Consider the following 19,048-nt stretch of genomic DNA (forward strand, 5'->3'; position numbering starts at 1 on the left):
TTGGCTGGGCAGAACAGGCCTGGCTAAAAATAGAAGGGGCTCTCAGGTCCAGCTCCCTGACAGCAGCTGGCAGCTCCCTGCTCTCTCTCTCTCTCTCTCTCTCTCTCTCTCTCTCTCTCTCTCTCTCTCCTCTCTCTCTCCCTCTCTTTCCCTCAAACAAGAGCTAGTCTTCCCAAAGGAATAGAGAATTTTAAGACCTGCATCTCAGGAAAAATACGATTGTTAGCTTGATGCCCAGTACATATGACCCAAGGTCTGAAATAGTCATCAATGGGAGTTGGGGGCTTTGTCACAACGCCTCAATCTATGAAAAGAACTATCGACTTTCACAACCTACCCAAGGGAACAAAGAAGTGAAGGCTAAAGACGTGGCCCAACATCTGCTCACCCTGCAATTCAACCTTCTTGCCTTTCTTTTCCAAAACTAAACCAGCTTTGATTTGATTCAGGGTTGGCCAGTGACTTCTCTTAGGAGATAGATGGTGGCTAGGAGGGAGCACTCAGCCCAGGCACAGGAAAATCTTTGCTGGAGCCCAATAACCTGCACTTCCGTTGTACAGGGAGGAAGGGTCATAAACCCTGCAAAGTGCATCCAGGGTGCAGTTCAGGGCCGGGCCCGGGGATTTCCTTTCAAAGGTGACTTAGAGGCACTTCAGGAGGGTAGCGCCCTCCCGGGCGGGTCCTAATGGTGAATTTGGCAGAGTCAGCGAAACTGCGCCCGGCGAACCTGGCGGCGGGGCAGCGCCCTCTCCCGCGCCCTCGCCCTCTCCCGCGCCAGGCAGCGGCGCGCACGGGGCCATTTGCAGCCTAGGCAGCCTCGCGAACAGCCGCTGCGCGCGGGCCGGGAGGGAGGCGGCACCATGGAGCTGAAGAAGGACAGCAACGCTGTGGCCATCGACATGCTGCTCATCGTGCACTCCGAGAAGCGGCGCGCGGCGCAAGCCACGCACTTGGACCCGCAGGCGAACCCGGGCGCGCTGCTGCAAAACCAAGGAGGTAACACCCGCCTGGCCCGGGTCCTCATAATCCCTGGGCATCTCGGCCACCAAGCCCCGGGGTCCTCCCGCCGGGGGGGCGCCTAAATAGCACCCCCTCCCCAACGAGGCCAGTCCGACCCTCTCCCGGACTGCTGCTTGTGCCCAGGCGCCAGGGCACCTGCGTTCCTTGGCAACGCACAGCACACTGGTTCCCAGGCCTGTTTTCTCCCGCTATTCTCTGAAGGGTGCAAAACACGTAAAAAAAAAATGCTCTTCAGAAAGAAACCAAGGCCTTAGACTGATCACGTGTAGCAGAGGCCTAGTCCCCAGTCAGCATGCAACTTACCATAAGTTACCAGGGACCCCAAAGGATCCCTGTACTGAGTCAAACTTTAAGATAACTTACAGTCTCAGATTCCCCTTTCTTAAGTCTCTCTTTCCGCCTCCAACAGATAAGGACTGAATGGGTGAAGGGAACCTGGGCTGGGGTGTGGTGGAGTAGGGTTTGAAGTCTCCTAACCATACTTGAATTTAGCTTCAATTTTACTTCTTCTGCAGACTTGGGAAAACGAAAACTGAGAAATAATTGCTTATAGGGTGATTGCGGTAGGCAGGATCTGCCTCTATTCTACACACACACACACACACACACACACACACACACACACACACACACAACTTGTATAGCGTATAAAGGGTGCCAAACGGACGCTCAGGAAATCCCCGAGAAATGTAGAGGTCTCGTGGCGCTGGTCTTGGAGGAAGCCTCTAAAGCTGACTTAAGGGTCTAACTCCGCACCACTTCTTTAGCAGAGATGCCTGACAGCTGCACAGAGAAAGATGACTGCTGCCTCCCACTCTCTCTCCAGTTCCCGAGTTCCTTGGGACCCCCTCCTGCTGTTCTATCTGTCCCCCAGAGCCTCAGTGCGCATGAAGCACCCACAGCCTGTCCACCTGCTGTGCTAGGGCCGCGGTTCCCTAGACAACCTTGATCCACCAGCCACATGTGCTGGAGCTATGATGCAGCCCCTGGGGAACTGGGAGGAAGGCATTTAGGGAGAGACTGGAGAACCTAGAGTGTTCGCAGCAGTTAGAGTTTAGGAGGGAGTGTGAGGACTGTTCAGGGGTAATAGATTCTGCAGTTCTCCGATGCTGCTCCTGGAAGAAGGGATTCGACCCTCTCAGGGTCTTTGAAGGGGAAAGAAAATGTCCTCCACTTCTTGATGGGAATGAGATGGCGCCTGTCACATGTAACACAATCCAGAAGACCGCTCCCCGAGTGAAGTGAGGCCCAGTTCCAAGTCAGCCCAATAGGCCCCACCACCCAATCAGAGTCCCTTTGCTTCTGACACCGGAGAGGATAAAGAGAGAAGCCCTGAAGTGCTGGCTATCAAAACTGCCCTCAAGGTACCCAAAACCTACCCAAAATGCCCATGTTTCGAGAAGAACATACACACTTTGACCCTGACTTGGGGGGAAAGCACCCCTACTTGAAAGGCACTGGTATTTTTCTAGAAACATTTTCCCAGAGAAGGTTTCTTGAAGATGCTGGGCAGTAGAGAGAACCGTGTCCCCTATTCTGCACCAAAGTGGAAAAGAACAGTGTAGAGTCTCCAAGGTCTGCCATCCACGGAACCCCCAGGCTGTACCGACCTGTGTAGCCACACTTTAGGGCATAGCCTGAGGGAGAAAAGCATTGAGTCAAACTACTTGTTCAGATGTCTCACACAGATGCACAACAACCCAACATCGTCCTGCGGACTTTCAATTCTTTTCCTGTCACCTGCAAGAGAGTTCTCCCACTTAGGAACAGCCAAGGAAGGCCGCAACGCTCCCCCTCCCCACACCCATCAGAGAAGAATAAAGCTCAACTATTGACACGAGGGAGACACTGTGGCCTTGTACCACAGTGCAAGGAGGAAAGGAGTCAGAGGGACAGGATAGGAAGAGTCACCAGCGATTTAGGCTGCAGGGCTGGCCTAGTCTGTCTTCTTTTCTCTAGGAATCCAGCACATTCCCAGCTATTTTCATAGAACCGCACTCCCCACAACACAGACTGTGCAGAGCAACAGACTTTGCAGAAGAGATCAGGGGAGGGGGAAGCTGAGGAAGATGTGGGGGCTTCTGGGCAGGAGAAAGATCAGAGAGCCAGACCTGAGACTGAGCTTCCTGAGAACACTGCTATCAAGTGTGCCACAGAGCTGGTCTTGTGGTGACACTTCTGCTCCCACTGCTCCCACTGCTCCCACTGCCTGGGCATACATCAGGTTCCGTGCCAGGGACTCAATCTCTCAACTATCATTTCCAGCCACTACCAAGGAGAGAGCTTCCCTTCCCTTCTGCATTGCATCATCGCCAGAACGAAACACAGGTGCATCTGATGGGCCATGCTGAGACCTACACAGGTCCATACTCTAGCTGCAAAGGATGCTGGGAAAGTAGGCAACTGTCACTCTCCACTCCCATAGGAACAGGCGATCTTTGTCCATGCTCTGTCCCTGCATACAGAAATGGGCAGGCAAAACAGAAAACTCTCAGAAAATAATACTTTCATACTTACATATTGGAGATGTGGGAATGGGTATTGGGCATCTGTACAGCAAAAATTCCTTCCGGAAAATCCTGATAACCAATCCCACCATCACTAAAAACTACCTTTTTTTTTTTTTTTTTTAATTTAAGAGCTGTGTTGTTTCCTCAAATGTGTCTCATTCAAGGGCAGCCTATCTCAGATCCTGAAAGAACTGGTGCCCACAGCCTTGTTTAGCACAGATGGGTCTCTAAGTGGAACAGTGGTGCATGGTACTCACCCTAGGGCTCCCTCCACAAAACGTCTCACACCCAATCCTTCTCTCACAGGATTCCAAGGTGTCAGAAACGGAATCCGGAAGTGGCAAGAGTTGGAAGAAAACAGCTTGCAGGGTAAATCTCTTTTTCTTTCTATTTTCTGTTCCGTCTCTGTGATTCAAAAACCCTGAAAAAGGCACTGGAAGAGTTGGGTTGTACTCATTGGGAAATTGGCCCTAACATCTAATCGGCGAACAAACATGGCTGCCTGTGGCTCGGCCAAGCCCCTAGGCCTCCGTGAGCCTGGAAAACTTTCCCTGGTGTCGGGGCTCCTACATTTCTGGAAGCTGAAAGTGGGGAATGATGCTGTGAACTCAGCACCCACCTGTTTGCTGGCTGAGCTATAGAAGAGAATTCGGCCTCACTTGGGGTATTGAGGGTTGTGTGTGTTCCCATCAGAGGCAGGGCTGCTGACGTCACAAAGACTATATACAGCTTTAAAATGTGTTTGAGCTTTTTGTTGTTGTTGTTGTTGTTTTGTTTTTTGTTTTTTATTTTTCTGGTCAGACTGGGATGGTGGCCTGTCTTAAATCTATCTTACATGAGGACTGGGCAGAGCCAATCAAAGGTTCTACAGTAGTCCCTACTGCCCTGAGCTTCAGAATACAGTTAGAAGTTCATTTCCAAAGCCTCTTCTTTCCGGTTCCAGACAGCGCTGTTTTCTGATGGCTCAGCGCTTTTCTGGAACATAGGAGATGGGCTAAAATAGTAGGCTTTGTTTTGTGTGCCTCAGAGATTGATTACCCCAGATTCCAGGGGAAACACGAGTGCTAACATGTACGACGGGAACACAGAATTCTACTAGGATCCCGACCTCCACTCCCAGAATGTTGTTGAGGAGTTCCAGCAGACCCCATCCATATGAACCATGGGGGCACATGTCTGCCCCTGCACAAGAGCACAGCTGAGGAAGGGTGAATAACTCTGGCTTCACCAGCCTTCAGACAGCGGCAAAAAAGGAAACGCAAACCAACTCTGGCTTCACCAGCCTTCAGACAGCGGCAAAAAAGGAAACGCAAACCAGGAAAACTAAACTTATCTATATGCTTATTCCTTCAACAGCTCTGTTTAGCGTTTACTTTGTGCCAGGCTCAAGTTTGATAGAGATTTGAACAATTAACAAGCAAGTCTAGAACCCTCTCCTTGTAGGGCTGTGTTCAAATGACGGTCATTTCCCTGTGTCCCTTACGTTGTTCACGGGAAGGAGTCATCCTCAAGATGAAAACACACCCATTAAGGAGAACACCCATCTGTGTCCTGGCTAGTGGATCCATGTAAAGGCTTCCTTAACTGGGGCTAAGCTGTAGAGAAAAATCTGACTCACTTTGGGTGGCAAAGATTGACATTATAGCTAGCGAAGCGATACTCTGGGCCAATAAGAAGCCTAAGAATGAGAGTCCAGGAACTCCAGCCCTAAGAATGGCCACTCAGAGTATGTGTGCTGTGTGCTGGGTCCGTGTGTGAGCAAGTGAATGAGTCAAGGGAGACACTGGATAAAAAGAGAATGTCCTTTATGTTGCTTTTCTCTCTTGCCTGTGGGAGCCATCTGTCAAGCACCGAAGGACTCTCAGAAAACACTGGAGTTATTCCACTTTGGGCATCTTCAAGGTTGAATGGGAGATTAGTGAAAAACTTCACAAAACAGAAAACAATGCAGTAACTCTCAAGATGATTATAAAAACAAAAACAAAAAAAACAAAAAAACCAACTCTGAGTCTCTTAGTATTGGTCCACAGAAGGTGATTTAAATAGACCATGAAAAAAATCTAGTGTTTGAAGATTTGGTATGAATCTGGCAGCAGAGAAAGTCTGCAGAAACCCTAAATCCAGGAAACATGATGGTTTTGCCATTCCACCAACCTGTGTAATTTTAATGTAAGATTTGGTCTACAAACCGGGCAGTAGTGGCACATGTCTTTAATCAGCACAGGGATTAAAGGCAGAGGTGAACAGATTTCTGAGTTCAAGGCCAGCCTGGGCCACCGAGTGAGTTCCAGGACAGCCAAGGCTACACAGAGAAACCCTGTCTTGAAACAAACAAACAAACAAACAAACAAAGGCTCGGTCTACTTTTTAAATGACATGCACGTATGGAGAAACATAGTGGCTTCTTCCCATGGTTTTTGATGGCGAGATCCAGGACACCAGCCTTGAAGCTGATTTCATCACATATGTGCCTTGTGGGTACCCAAGTCACCTAGTCCTGCTAACCAATAGGCTGTCCAGCCCTGGCAGTTGGAGAAATTTCATCTCAGAAGGAAGTGGCCCGGTGGCATGTGCTGACAGAGTGTGCACAAATGGAACTGAGTGTGGTGTTGATCCAAAAGGGCACATTTGTCCTCCTGTTGCTACTCTGTACCCTCCTTGAGCTTGGGTGTTGGCGAGAGGAAGGGTGGGGAGCCTGAAACACTCCAAACTTTTGGAAGCAGCAGGTGTTTGGGCTGAGCCACCCCTCTCCCAAAGCTCGCCCAGCAACGGGCTTCTCCTGCTTTGATTGGCTGCTCTCCTTGGTCCTGGCTGAAGTCTGCCTAGCAGCAAGGTGTCTGGTGCCCTACAGCGAGAGAGAAGCCACTTGTGCAGCTCTGGCTATAAATACCTCCCAGGAGCTGTGCCAGCCAATCATCCTCCTTAAGGATTCCCTTCCCGGCTCTTGTTTCCTCATGGAGGTACAGCCAGCCGTGCCCACAGAAGGCAGCCTCCCTGTCCTCACCCGAATGGCCTGGAGCTCCAGCCCAGCATGCCACATCACCCCACATTGGCACACAATGACAGTGCATCTGGCCTTGGCTAGGCAACCATGTTCTAGAAGTCCTGGGGGCCTGACTCAACCCGATCCTAGGAGAAGACTAGAGCGTGTGGGTTCCCCAAGGCAAACCTCTGCTGGGTGGACCCCAAGTCTAGCCCAGCTGAGTGCCCCGCCTACCCACCTTGACTAGCTTCCGCTAGGGCAGCACCGAAGCTGTGGCATGGGAAGCACAGAGTTGCCTTCGTGATTGGCTCCACTCTACAGACAGCAGCCCTAGGGGTGTGCTTGTTCCCAGGCTGATCCTCTGTTTTCCCCTAAAGTGCGGCTCACTCTAGGTCACCGGGAGATGATAGATTATACGGGGAAATGTAGATTGAGAACTTCCTTCTGCCATAATCTTGGCCCTTCCTTGATTCTTCCCACATCGGTGAAGACATGGTTCAGGGCTGGCTCAGTAAGGACAGTGCTGGCACAGCCACGGAGCAGCCATAAAAGCAGAAAGGAATTCATGCCTAGGAAGGCCGAGAAGACAGCGATGGCCTGTAGCAAGAACTAGGCATCTCTCTTCAGCATCCCGACCCCACTGGGCCATCAGGACATGTTCATATCACCAGTGGGCACAGAGAACGCAAACATGTTGAGTGCTCTGTAATATTGGTGAAACTAAACCAAACTGAGTATCCCTCCCCCCTCCAACTTCAAGGCTAGAATCTGAGGCAGGTGACTGCCCCTGTGCTCCTCGGAGGGAGGAAAGAAAGCTGAGCTAGGAGTTTGGAAGCTCAAGAGTTCGAGTACCATGTTGGAACCGCTGCCCCCCCCCCCCAGTCCACTCCACAGAAAGGGATGACGATCAGTCAGGCATCTGTGTGTGAGAAGATAGTTTGGAAATTGTAGCAAAAACTCCATAGGCCAGTAGAATGAATCCCGGCCTGGATAGGCTTCCACTGGGAGACAGAAGGGGTGGGCACTTGTGGACTCCCATGGGTGAGGCTATGCTGGTCCAGAGGTGTGCTCACTGTGGTGGTAGATGTGCTCAGCCCCTGCCAGCATACAGTTATCTCAGGTGCACCCAGCTCCCTCAGCCCCCCTTCCAGGGAACATTATATCATGGTTAGGGCGGTCACTTGCCATCTTCTTTGTCTTAAATAGGAAAGTTGCCAGAGAAGCAGTGCCTTCAGCAGCCGCAGGTCATCACCTCCTATGACAACCAAGGTAAGAGACAAATCGCTAATGGCCATCTCTCCTGGGGCTGTGTGCCTGGCTCTGCTGCCCAAGTAGCGAGCCCAGGGTACAGAGGTCAGGCTTCAGGGAGCACCTCTGCTCTGATCCACGAAAGCTATAGGGAGCACCTCCTCTGTGGTCCATGAAGGTTAGAGCATCCTTCCATCTCCCTGCATCCCAGAGGAAGAACTGAGACACCCTGCCCCTTCAGTCAAGAAATGAAGTCCTTGGATGATGGAGTCCCACCATTATCGATATTGTCAGTGCTACAGCTAACACTCGCTGAGGACAAAGCATGTGTCTGCGGCTCTACCAACCTCTCTACATACTCAAGTATCAAAGCAACCCTGACTGGGTGAGATGAGGAGACTAAGGCTTGAGACAGCAAGAGTCAGGGCTAGCTCTCTGGTACCTTACCTCCAACCCCAGCAGGGTCTCCGTTGTTAACCTTCACATGGCTGGGCTTCTACGGCTCCCTGGAAACTGATCTCCTGCTGGCTCCCAGTATCCAAGTCCTCCCACAGCCTGAGTCACAAAGGTTCCTTGACCTCTCTTGAAGCTGAGCCTGATGAAACATCCCACCGAGCGCCAAGTTTTCGGCAGTAAGGTGGAACAACCTGGTCTTTCCTTGAGAGCTCTGATTTTCCCAGAAGTGCTCCGGGTTCTTGGAAATGGCAGGCAAGGGCACTCTCTCTGCTGGCCAGGCTGATTCTGCAGTTTTCTAGATCTGAGACTACCACGAGGTAGAGTTGAGGTTTTCCACTGTGGCTGGGGGAGAACCTATTTAAAGGACTCCAGCATCTACTATGGCTCTTCATCGGATGCCTGGGGTTCTCAGGCTCAACCTAGAGTTGGCTGTCATTGCTGATGCCATAACAAGCAAGAAAACTATGCCATAGCGCTCAAGGGGCACGGGTGTGCCCCTTCCTGAAGCACAAGAATCAATGCAGGCCAGGGTGCTTCTCTGACACTGACTTGACTGCCCATGCCTCACAGCAGAGATACCTCACTGAGGTAGAATGATCCAGAATGGGCTGCCATTCTCTCAACATGGGGAACAAAACAAAGGCTCCTGTGTGTAGGACTGAGTCCTAGCGAGGGGGAAAGACCGAAGGGGAAATTAAGGCAGGAGGGATGGTGGGGGCGAGGGTGATAAATCAGTTTCCTGTCGCTCATTGGCTAGAAACAGCAAGAAGATTTCACCTTAAGCTTCTGGGACTGAGAAGTCCGAAGTCAGCTTTGCTGGGTAAAAGGCAGGTGTCGGCGGGCTGCAGCCTTTGAAGCCTTGGGAGAGAATCCATTCCTTACCTACTTCTGCTCCTGCAGGCTGCCAGCATTCCTTGGCTTTATGGCTGTGTCATTCCAGTGAGTGCTTCTATTAGCACATGGCCCTCTCCCCTTTTAGGTAGGCAGTTCTCTGTCTCCCTCTTATAAAGTTATATGTGGTCACATCTAAGGCCCAACCAGATAGCCCAGAATAATCACTCTGAGACCCATAGGTAAGGCACCATCTGTGAAATCCCCCTCGCAGTCAGAGATTCTGCACGGATACCCTGAAAAGTCATTACTCAGCTCACAATAAGGAACCATGGTAAGCAGAATAGAGGAGGCTGGGGGTGTAGCTTAGTGGTTTGACTAACATGCATGATGCTTTTTAGTCTGATCTCTAGCATCCCCCACCCCACCCCAGCCCCGATAAAAAGAACAGATGAGCAGCAACTGAGACAGAATATCTGTGTAAGAAAAGAGGGGGTGGGACAGACACAAGGGCATCTGGGGAGTCATGACATGAAGGCACAATCAGGCAGGCAAGCATCCGGTAGGTGTAAAAGTCTGTGTCTGTGGCCAGGGGTTAAGGGGACGTGAGCGGAGTAAGAAGCGGGAGACGGGGCAGAGAGGATTTGAGGCAGGACTTACGGTCCTAGGTATGGGTCGCCTTCAGTGTGCTGGCTTCTGACCTAGGTATGGGCCGCCTTCAGTGTGCTGGCATCAGAGTATGATCAGCAGACATCAGACGGTTTTCGGTGCGGTGCCTCTAATCCTGGGGGAATGAACAGAACACAAGGGGGTGACTGGAAGCAAAGAGGACTCCCCCCTGGAGGTGGTATAACGATACCCAATGGCAAGAGGGTTTCCCATGCTGTGGATCTGGGCTAGAAGGAGAAGGGGGGGTGGGGAGACAAGGATTGAAACATAAGCCAGGGGTAGACACAGCAGACTGGGTGGGGGCGGGGGTGAGGGGGGAAGAGGAAGAGTTGAATGTCGCTCTGTTGAGACCAGGCATTCGGGACACAGAAAGGATGTCACCACCGTGTGCTGAGTTCTTAGGCATCGGCAAGCCTGGGACTCCTCGGGCTCTGTTCTAGGGACCCCGTCAGCTCCAGCACAGCTTTCTTGGGAGATTCAGTCATAGCCTAGATCAGAGGTGGAACTCGAGGTGTGTGCCAGACATGGAGTTAAGCTCCGTTCATGTCTCCTCACCCCACCTTAGCCACGCTCTGTGAAAGGTTTCCTTTCTCACAAAAAGAAGAAGAAGAAGAAGAAGAAGAAGAAGAAGAAGAAGAAGAAGAAGAAGAAGAAGAAGAAGAAGAAGAAGAAGAAATCCACTTTATGGATAGAAAAAATGGAGAAACCGAGGCACAGGGGCATCTAAGCAGCTTGTCTGAAGTTATGCAACCAAACAGGAGAAGTCAGAAGCAAGAGCTGAACATGTCTGTGCACCCCTCAAAACCAAGCGGGCTTAGCCCTCAAAACCAAGCAGGCTTAGCCTGTGTACCACGTTTCCCCCCGTACAGGACAGGGACCACAGAGCTGATTTGAGTACAACGTCCCTGCCCACCCCGGCAAGACGTCCAAGGCTCCAGATGGAGCTTGTTCAAAATGGCTCAGCTTCCCCCTCCTCCTCAGCAGCTTGTTCAGTGGCAGGTTTTATACAGCAGGTGATAAAAAGCGCCTCCTGGTGCACAGGGGCCTCGGAAGATGAATCTGCAGTGGGCTTGTGTTTGGGTGACAGGAGAGTGGTCACCCCAAGGAGGCGCGATGACTTCAGACCCTCAGGGTGGTGGCTAAGGAGTCAGTTCTGAAATGACACCCATCATGCTTGTCCCCAGGTTTTGGAGCTGACTGCTTCCCGACCACTACATCCCAGAAGCATAGAGCACGCGTCTTTTAAGATCTAGCCAGGCATGGTTCATTTGAGAGTGCTTTTAAGATGACAAATGTTTAACTAAGATTTTTTCCGACTTTAAGTGTTACAGAAAAGTATGTCCAGGCTATAAGTGGACCAGCATTTATAGAGACTCTTAAGTCAATGGTGCTGAGTATCTTGCATAAGTCCTGGGACTCCTCCGCATGCACGCCTGCCTCCCTCTCCCCCACCCCCATGCATGCATACACACCATGCACACATGCTTGCCTAGCGGTCTTTATTAATTGATCAATGCACCTGGCAGCCACTTCCAATCAGTCAGAGTTAATGAACAACACAAAACCCACTTGCCATGCCCACATTAGGTATTCTGAGTCAATTGAGCCATTAGACAAATACCGACTGAAACCTGGAGCCATTAGGAGAGGTGCCGTGCAGGAGATGTCACCTGACTGGGTAAAAGGCCAGCCTAGGACAGTGCCCACACAGACTCGGGACCTTCTATGCATCTCTGATTTTGAGAGAGAAAGGAAGGAGAGTCAGCAGGGTTTAGAAAAGTTCCAGCCTGAAAGCCACTTCAGAGGGGTAGCAAGAAATATTCCTAAATGGCTAAGGCTGTGGTTTCAGAAGTCTTATTCAGCAAATGAATTGCTGGGGAAGGGTATTGTGAGGGAAGCCAGGAAAGGTGTCTTATCCTTGATGGTCAAGGTCGGTGTGATTGGCAGCTGCTTGGGATTTAGCTCTGACTTGAATTTTTGCCTGAGATTCTTCGTGGTGAGAGCTAGGTCAGGTTAATATTTTTATTAAAATCTAAGTTTTATTAGATCTAAAAGTGAGGTGGGTGCACTGTCTGGCTCTCTAGGGAATGCTGACCATCTTGATACAGGGTGATGACCACTGGCCATTCCTAGGGGTCAGAGAAGTCTCGTAGATGGTCTCTTCAGTCTCCGGAGGAATGCAAAACTCTATAATCGGGGTGAGAGTTTGACAGCGTGGAGAATAAAACAGCAACACAGCCTAGGGACAGTTGGTCCTGGGCAAGGAGATAAAGTGAAAAAAATTGCAGGGAGAAGAGGGGGTTCAAATGTTGTCAGGGAGAGCCGGTGGACGACAGCCCCTCTAAACATGAGGCCACCTCCCCGTTAGCCCCTGAAGGGCCACAACTGTGGTTTGTTTCCCAGCCCCATCACTCTTCACAAGGAACATGGTTGGAGGGGGCCGCTGGATGTACCTAAGCTAGGAGAAGTGTGAGGGAGAGGCTCACTGTTGGGCCCTAGGCTCACGAGCTCTTTACCTTCGCAGCTCCTTTAAGGCTACAGTTGGTTCAGCCCAGCAATCTCCAAACAATAGCTGCACTGAATCAGACAGACTCCTGGGTCAGACAGACAGACTCCTGGGTCAGACAGACAGATTCCTGGGTCAGACAGACTCCTGGGTCAGACAGACAGACTCCTGGGTCAGACAGACAGATTCCTGGGTCAGACAGACTCCTGGGTCAAACAGACAGACTCCTGGGTCAGACAGGCTCCTGGGTCAGATAGACTCCTTTGCTGCGGGACTGAAAGCATTGTGGGTTGCAACCCACAATAGAGTATGCAGGGGAACCTCTCACGCTTCATCCTTCACAAAGCATCTTATGGCCACACACCACTTTGGAGAACACCTCAGAAAGAGTTGCACAAGAAAACAAAGAGGCCAAGTTAAGCAGGGCCACAAAGGGAATCTGCTGCGGATGAGGGTGGCACCCGATCTTCTGACAAGAGTCGAGTCACATCCTGAATTCTGAGATCCTCAGCATCTTCATCCCAGAATCTCGAGGCTGGTGTCACAGGCAGTGAATGTGCTAGATTCTACACTTTACAGGTGAATGCTGGGCTACAGAGATGGCTCAGAGGTTAAGAGCATTTGCACCACAATCATGAGGACTAGCGTTCAAATCTCAGCACACATGATAGGGCAGGCATCCTCTGAAATGCCTTTAACCCAACTCAGAGGCTGGCAGAGACTGGAGGCTCTTGGGACTTGCTGGCTTCCAGCCTAGCTGAAACACAAGCCTCAGGTTCAGGGAGAGATCCTGCCTCAGAGAAATAGGCAGAAAGTGATAGAGGTTACCTTATGCATGAACCCCACACACAATACACATGTACCCCCCACATTAGCTAATTGATTAGTTAATTAAATATTTAAAATGTATGTTAAGCCTTTTAGTCTGGAGAGCACACACTGTATCTCTGGTCTCGTTAGCATGCAAAACAAGTTTTAAAAGCATATAAGAAAATCAATAATGCTTTTCCAAAAGAAAATAATTGTAGTATATTTTAACAAAGGATTAATAAAAAGGAACTCTTTCTTACAAAACCGTCAAGGGAAACATAATAAATCAGTAAATAATAACAATAATCAACACACCAAACAAATTTAAGTAGCAAATAAAAAATTTAAAAGCTACACTAATTTTTTTAAATACATAAAACAATAAGGTACTCTTCCTTAATAAAAATGTAAAGGGTTTATGAAGGCAGGTGCCGGAAAGCTTAGCAGGCATGTTTGTGTTATCCGCCACCACAGGACTCAGCTGCTAGTGCCATCGTGAGCTTCCAAGCCTGCAGGTCTGCTGGACGGTCTCTGTCCACGCCATGGCCGGCTGATCTCAGCTCTTGGCTGAGCTGGTGCTGGCTGTCAGCTGGTGGGCTGGCTGGAGACCAGATGGTTTCAGATAGCCTCACCTGAGCAGCCCTGCTCTGCTCCCTGTGGTCTCTCACCCTTAGTCTGGTCCACACACAGCACAGTGCTGGGGCGAGGATGCCAAGAATGGAAGCAAGCATTGCAAAGTCTCTCCAGGGCTAAACTCAGACCGTGAATGACAACACAAGTTCTACCCCATGCTGATCAGCCATACTTACTTGTGAGGTCTGCCTATATTCAAGGGGTGAAACAAAACACCTCCCGTTGGGAAGAAGATGACGTGTAGGCAATCAACCAGGGCAAGAATGAGAGAGAAAGGGCATTCTCCACCTCTGACCCCATTGGTGGAATCAGAAACCAATGGAAGGATGTGTGGGAAAGTTGGCCAGTATTACAAAAGCCTTACAAAACCCGCATTCTTTCCATCAGTGTTTAAGAATTCACTCTCAGGAACTGATTGGAAAAGTGTTAAAGATGTCTTCTTTATCCTGATGTTCACCACATCATGGTTTATCACAGCAAAGCACTTGGGGAGTGAAGAATATCCAACACACACAGCAAATTGTAGTGAATACTCTGAACACGTGACGTGAATATGTGCTCCACTACCTTCCAGGACTGGGGGACATTCTCTACAGCACCTCAAAAGCCACGTCAGCTGACAGCACTATTTAATACCTCTCCACAGTTGCTGATTTTTTTTAAAAAATTAATCCCTTCAATCTTTGAAAGAAGAGAGCTGATATCTCTGACTATAATGTATATTCTATAATGTATATTCTATAATGCATATTTCTCTATTCCTCTTTATAATTCTGTGAGTTTTATTTCAGATATTTTAAATCTTTGTGTTCAGGTGACTACATATTTGACATTGTCACATCTTGATAAGCTGACTTTTCTTCACTATTATAATATGCTATTATATTATATTTCTCTATCTCTGGTATTTTCCTTTCTTGAGTGGATATGTTATTGAGCAAATTGTCTTGGCCTCACTGTACCTGAAAAATGTTTTTATTTCATTCTCATGTGGAATTTTTATTGGATAGAGACAGTTAATTCCTTTCAGGATCTTAAAGATTCCACATCTTTCCGACCCAGTTTCTGATGAGAAATATGTAGCAACCTGGTACATAATGTATCACTTATCTTGAGTGTTTTCAGGGACATTGTATCTCAGTGGTGTAATTACACCATGTCTGGACCTGGATCTTCTCTTGTTTATCACGTTTGGAACCTGTCCATACATATATGTCTTTTCTCAAATTTGAGTAGTTTGTCATTTCTTCAGCTACTTTTCTGCACACATGGCTGCCATAGACATGAACAGTGGACTTCTAAATGTGGTCCTGTGCTCTCTGAAGCATTGCTGGCTTTTCCCATTGTCCAGATTGGATCCTGACTGCTGTTCTCAGGCTCCTTCCTTTGTCATAGAAAACGTTGTAGCCCATCTTCTAATTCAATGTTAAAATCTTCACTTTGTTCTTTCCACCTTCTGTTTCTTTGCTGAGTTTTGTATCTTTTGATTTATTCTGAAATGGCTGGCCTTTAGTGTTGGAGCATGGCTAATGTGCCATTTTATCATCTTTGGGTTAAATGTGGGTTGTTGTGGTTGGCATCTTTTCTTCTCCAACTGAGATCTTCCCAGGTACTCTGCTGAGTAGTTCTGAGTGGTGGCCTTTGCAGGGCCCATCTGCTTGCGTGCACCAGGAAGTGGCCAGTTCAGAAGGAGAACATTGTTCCTCCCCCAGAGTTTGGTATTCAGACTGTGGTATTGAGTGCATGGAGTGAGACCTGTGGTGTGCAACTAAGAGGTGACCATGGGAACTTATTTGCAACTTTAGGGAATTACATTTTGTCAACAACTTCCTGTTCCTCTGGCCAAAAAAGGTTGGAACTTTGTCTTTTCACTCTGTCGGGTACTTTTTATAACTCTGTCTGGGGACAATCAGCAGGAGAGATGAAGGAGGGAGGAATGGAGAGATGGATGGAGGGAGGGAGAAGGAAAGAGAGGGGAAGGGAGGGAAGGAGAGAGAGAGAGAGGGTGGAGGGAGGGATGGAGAAAGGGAAGAAGGGAGGGAGGGNAGAGGGAGGGAAGGAGGGAGAGAGAATACACATGCCACTCATGCCTGGCTACTAACCTCACAGCTACCCACATTCTTGCTTCTGGGCTGAACTGGGAAAATATAGAATAAAGAAAAAACACAGCAGAGGATGTCCCCACTCCCTGAGACAGTTAGGGGTTCCCATTCTCACCCTTCAAGTAGAAATTGAATTTTTTTCTTGAGTATTCTTTTACATCTATTCTGCACCTCTGGGTAGGGATGCCTTTGACTGAGGTGTTGCCAGAATGAGAAGAAGAAGGGTAGGCCGATGTGGTCCTGTCTCTCAGCCTGGTCATTGCCACTCCCAACCCTGTTCTTTTCTATCACTGACTTTCCGGGGTCTGCAGATGGGTTTCCCAGGCATCCATGCAGGCTGGTTAGCTGGGGTAGAGAGAGTGTTTGGTTGGTTGTTTGGGTTCATCTAGAAAACATGAATTATCTGCATATTCAACAGAAAGATCTAAGATGAAGCACGTTCTGCCATTTGAACATCTGTCAGGAGATGGAGTGCCCTTCCTGGCAGCATTTGGCTAAGAATGTCACCTCCCCCTTTGCAGGTACTCAGCTGACTGTGGAAATCCACCCCCAAGACGCCATGCCCCAGCTGCTTAAGAAGTTCTCTTTGGCTAAACGTACGTACATGTGCAGGGCTGCTCACATACAGGGCAGGCAAGGGCAGGTGGGTGAGCCAGATTCCGGCCTGGACATCTGAGAAAATCATGGACATCTGAGAAAATCAAAGAAGGGCTTGATCGTCCAACCTGGGAGGAGGCAGAAACATTACTGTTTATGCCCACTGTGTTAGTTTCTATTCTTATTGCTGTGACAACCTGATGGGAATCAACTTGAAGGAGGAAAGATGTATGTTGGCTCATGGCTTAGGGAGATACAGTATACCGTGACAGAGAAAGTTTGGCAGCAGGAAGTTCCATAATGGCAGGAGTATGCAGCTGGACTCATCGCTGCCCGACATGGTGGTGGTCAAACAGGAAGCAGAAAATGAACAGGAAGTAGAACTGGGCTTTAGAGACTCAAGACCCACCCACCAGTTACCCACTTCCTCCAGAGAGGCTTCACCTCCTAAAGGTTGTACATCCCTCCAAAACAGCATTAAAATCCAGGGACTGGGTGCCCACACACAAAAGTCTATGGGAGCATTTCATAGTCAAGTACGACACCCAGATGCTACTGTTCTTGTGTCTCTGTAAGGAGGTCCAGGTGATGGTGTGCATAACTAATAGTACATCCTCTCACCAGACTGTTGCTACCAGCATTTTAAGATGCCATCTGTAGGCTGCCAAAAATTGTGGCCTGCACAGTGCTAAGTACTCCCCTGCCTCAGTTTCCTGACCTTTATGCAGATGCTGGTATTTGCCCCATGTTTTTTTCAAGTCAGCAAAGCGAGGCTCAGAAAAGAGAAACGACTGTCCAGGAAAGTTATTCGACCAAAAGATAAAGACCCAGGTCCAACTCCGAAGCCTCCGATTTTAGCTATAATATGTGGGAGTTGTCAGTATATGTAGGCAGGCGGGCTCTTCACTGCAATGACTCTCCATCCCTGCTCCATCTTCACACTGGCCTGCTTCTTGGCTGATGGGGGCCTCATGGAGAAAGAGGCAGAGGAGGCTCAAGGCCCCTCCCACTGTGTCCTCTCAATGATACAAAACCCTCCAAGGCTATCCTTGCAGAGCTCAGCAGTCAGGACCCCAGGAAGACCCCAGTGTCCTGTGACTCTGGGCTCCACAATGTGGTTTCACTTAACCTCCTTTTAGATTCTTTTTTTCCATATACAAAAGGAGGAAAATAAGTAAGACACCCTTATAGGATTGTTCTAAACTCCCATAAACATTAGCTACTCGGAACCCTGTCATTCCATCTGAAGATGTAGGAGGAGGGGGAAAAAAGTTCCAAGGAAAAAACAGAACCTATTTCTGGGAATGGAAACCACCTTCTCACCTTTCAGTTCCTATATTTACAGCCCGAAGTGGCTCTGGGGACATAAACCGTCTGCCTTGGTGAGCCCACCCTCAATTCTGCATGGTTTCATTAGACACCACGTATCTTCCTGACCTGGCTTTGAACCAGCAGCAGTCTCCTTTGCTTCTTTCCCAGGGACTCCCCTGTCCCTCACCATTCACAGCGCAGGGCCACCCACTCCAAGGGCTACATGACCTTCTGGGCCCCAAGTTCCATACACATTACCTTTTGCGCCTCTATTATTGCTCTTAGCTTAGTCAGTTCTTATCTTGGGAAGGCATAAAACTGCCTACATACACTGACAACTGCCACATATTATAGCTAGAACCAGAGGCTTCGGAGCTGGACCTGGGTCTTTATCTCTTGGCCAGGTAGCTTTCTTAGACAGTCATTTCTCCTATCTGAGCCTCATTTTGCTGACTTGGAAAATACAAGGTGAATACAGGTCAAAAGGCTGAGGTACAGAAAGTACTAGAACAAACAGGTTGGTACCTATAGCGTCCACAGCTATGTTCCAAGATGGCAGAATACAGAGGAGGGGTGAACCACAGCTCCGTGTGAGCCTGCTGCAGGGGATAAAGCCTTGAGATCATAGCATGTTCTGACTCAGCTCAAAGACCATAGATAGATCTCATTCCTGTCATTCAGTCCCTGTTTCCAGTCTCTCATCTGGCCCAGCAGCCACAGTGCATGGTGCGTGGGGATGGGAGCAGGGAGTCTATGCGAGCAAGCATGAACAGGGAGAGAGGCCAGGACCGCTACCTAGAGAATCACCAGTGCTTGCTTTTCTGTTTCTTCCACGGTATCTCTGACCTTTGGGATATTACAGGTTTACAAGGTGATAAAAATGGAAACATGAGACCCCGGCAGCCCGGAGGGAAAGATGCCCACGGTGAGTCCCAGGCCTTCTCTGGGGCCTCTTTTAAAAAAAGCAGCAAGTTGGCCTCATGGTCCAGTCTCCAGCCAATTGGTACTGGCTTGCTGGGACCAATCTGTGGATCTGGGAGAAAGAGTGTCCTGATTGACTAGTAGTGCTGGCCACAGACACAGGTGAAGAGGGAAAACTCTTATATCACCCCAGTGCTAAAGATGAACCCCTTTCTGATTACAAAACAGTCTACTTCAGAAAATGGTGGAGTCAGGATGCAGAGTGCTGCTAATTTGGAGCTGGAGACGTAGCTCAGTTGGTAGTGTACCTACCTAGCAGGCATGAAGCTCCGGGTTCACTCCTCAGAACCAGACCAACTGGGTATGCCAACATACTCCTGCAGTCCTGGCACTCAGGAGGTGGAGGCAGGAGGATCAGAATTTCAAAGTAACCCTGTGCTCTGTGGAGAAA

At 49.2% G+C, this 19,048-nt stretch overlaps 1 protein-coding gene across 1 annotated transcript in view; it reads left to right on the plus strand.

Annotated features, from left to right (window-relative positions):
* Nucleotides 1-464: 464 nt before the first annotated feature.
* Nucleotides 465-19,048, plus strand: part of Ky (kyphoscoliosis peptidase) — a 38,262-nt gene continuing 19,678 nt past the window's right edge. The window contains exons 1-5 of the mRNA XM_021207898.2: nt 465-996; nt 3,837-3,899; nt 7,720-7,782; nt 16,290-16,364; nt 18,539-18,601. Of these exons, the coding sequence (XP_021063557.1) occupies nt 861-996; nt 3,837-3,899; nt 7,720-7,782; nt 16,290-16,364; nt 18,539-18,601 (400 nt within the window). The 5' untranslated portion in view covers nt 465-860. The remainder of the gene's footprint in view (nt 997-3,836; nt 3,900-7,719; nt 7,783-16,289; nt 16,365-18,538; nt 18,602-19,048) is intronic.

Source organism: Mus pahari, chromosome 10, assembly GCF_900095145.1.
Source record: "Mus pahari chromosome 10, PAHARI_EIJ_v1.1, whole genome shotgun sequence".
Taxonomy (NCBI): domain Eukaryota; kingdom Metazoa; phylum Chordata; class Mammalia; order Rodentia; family Muridae; genus Mus; species Mus pahari.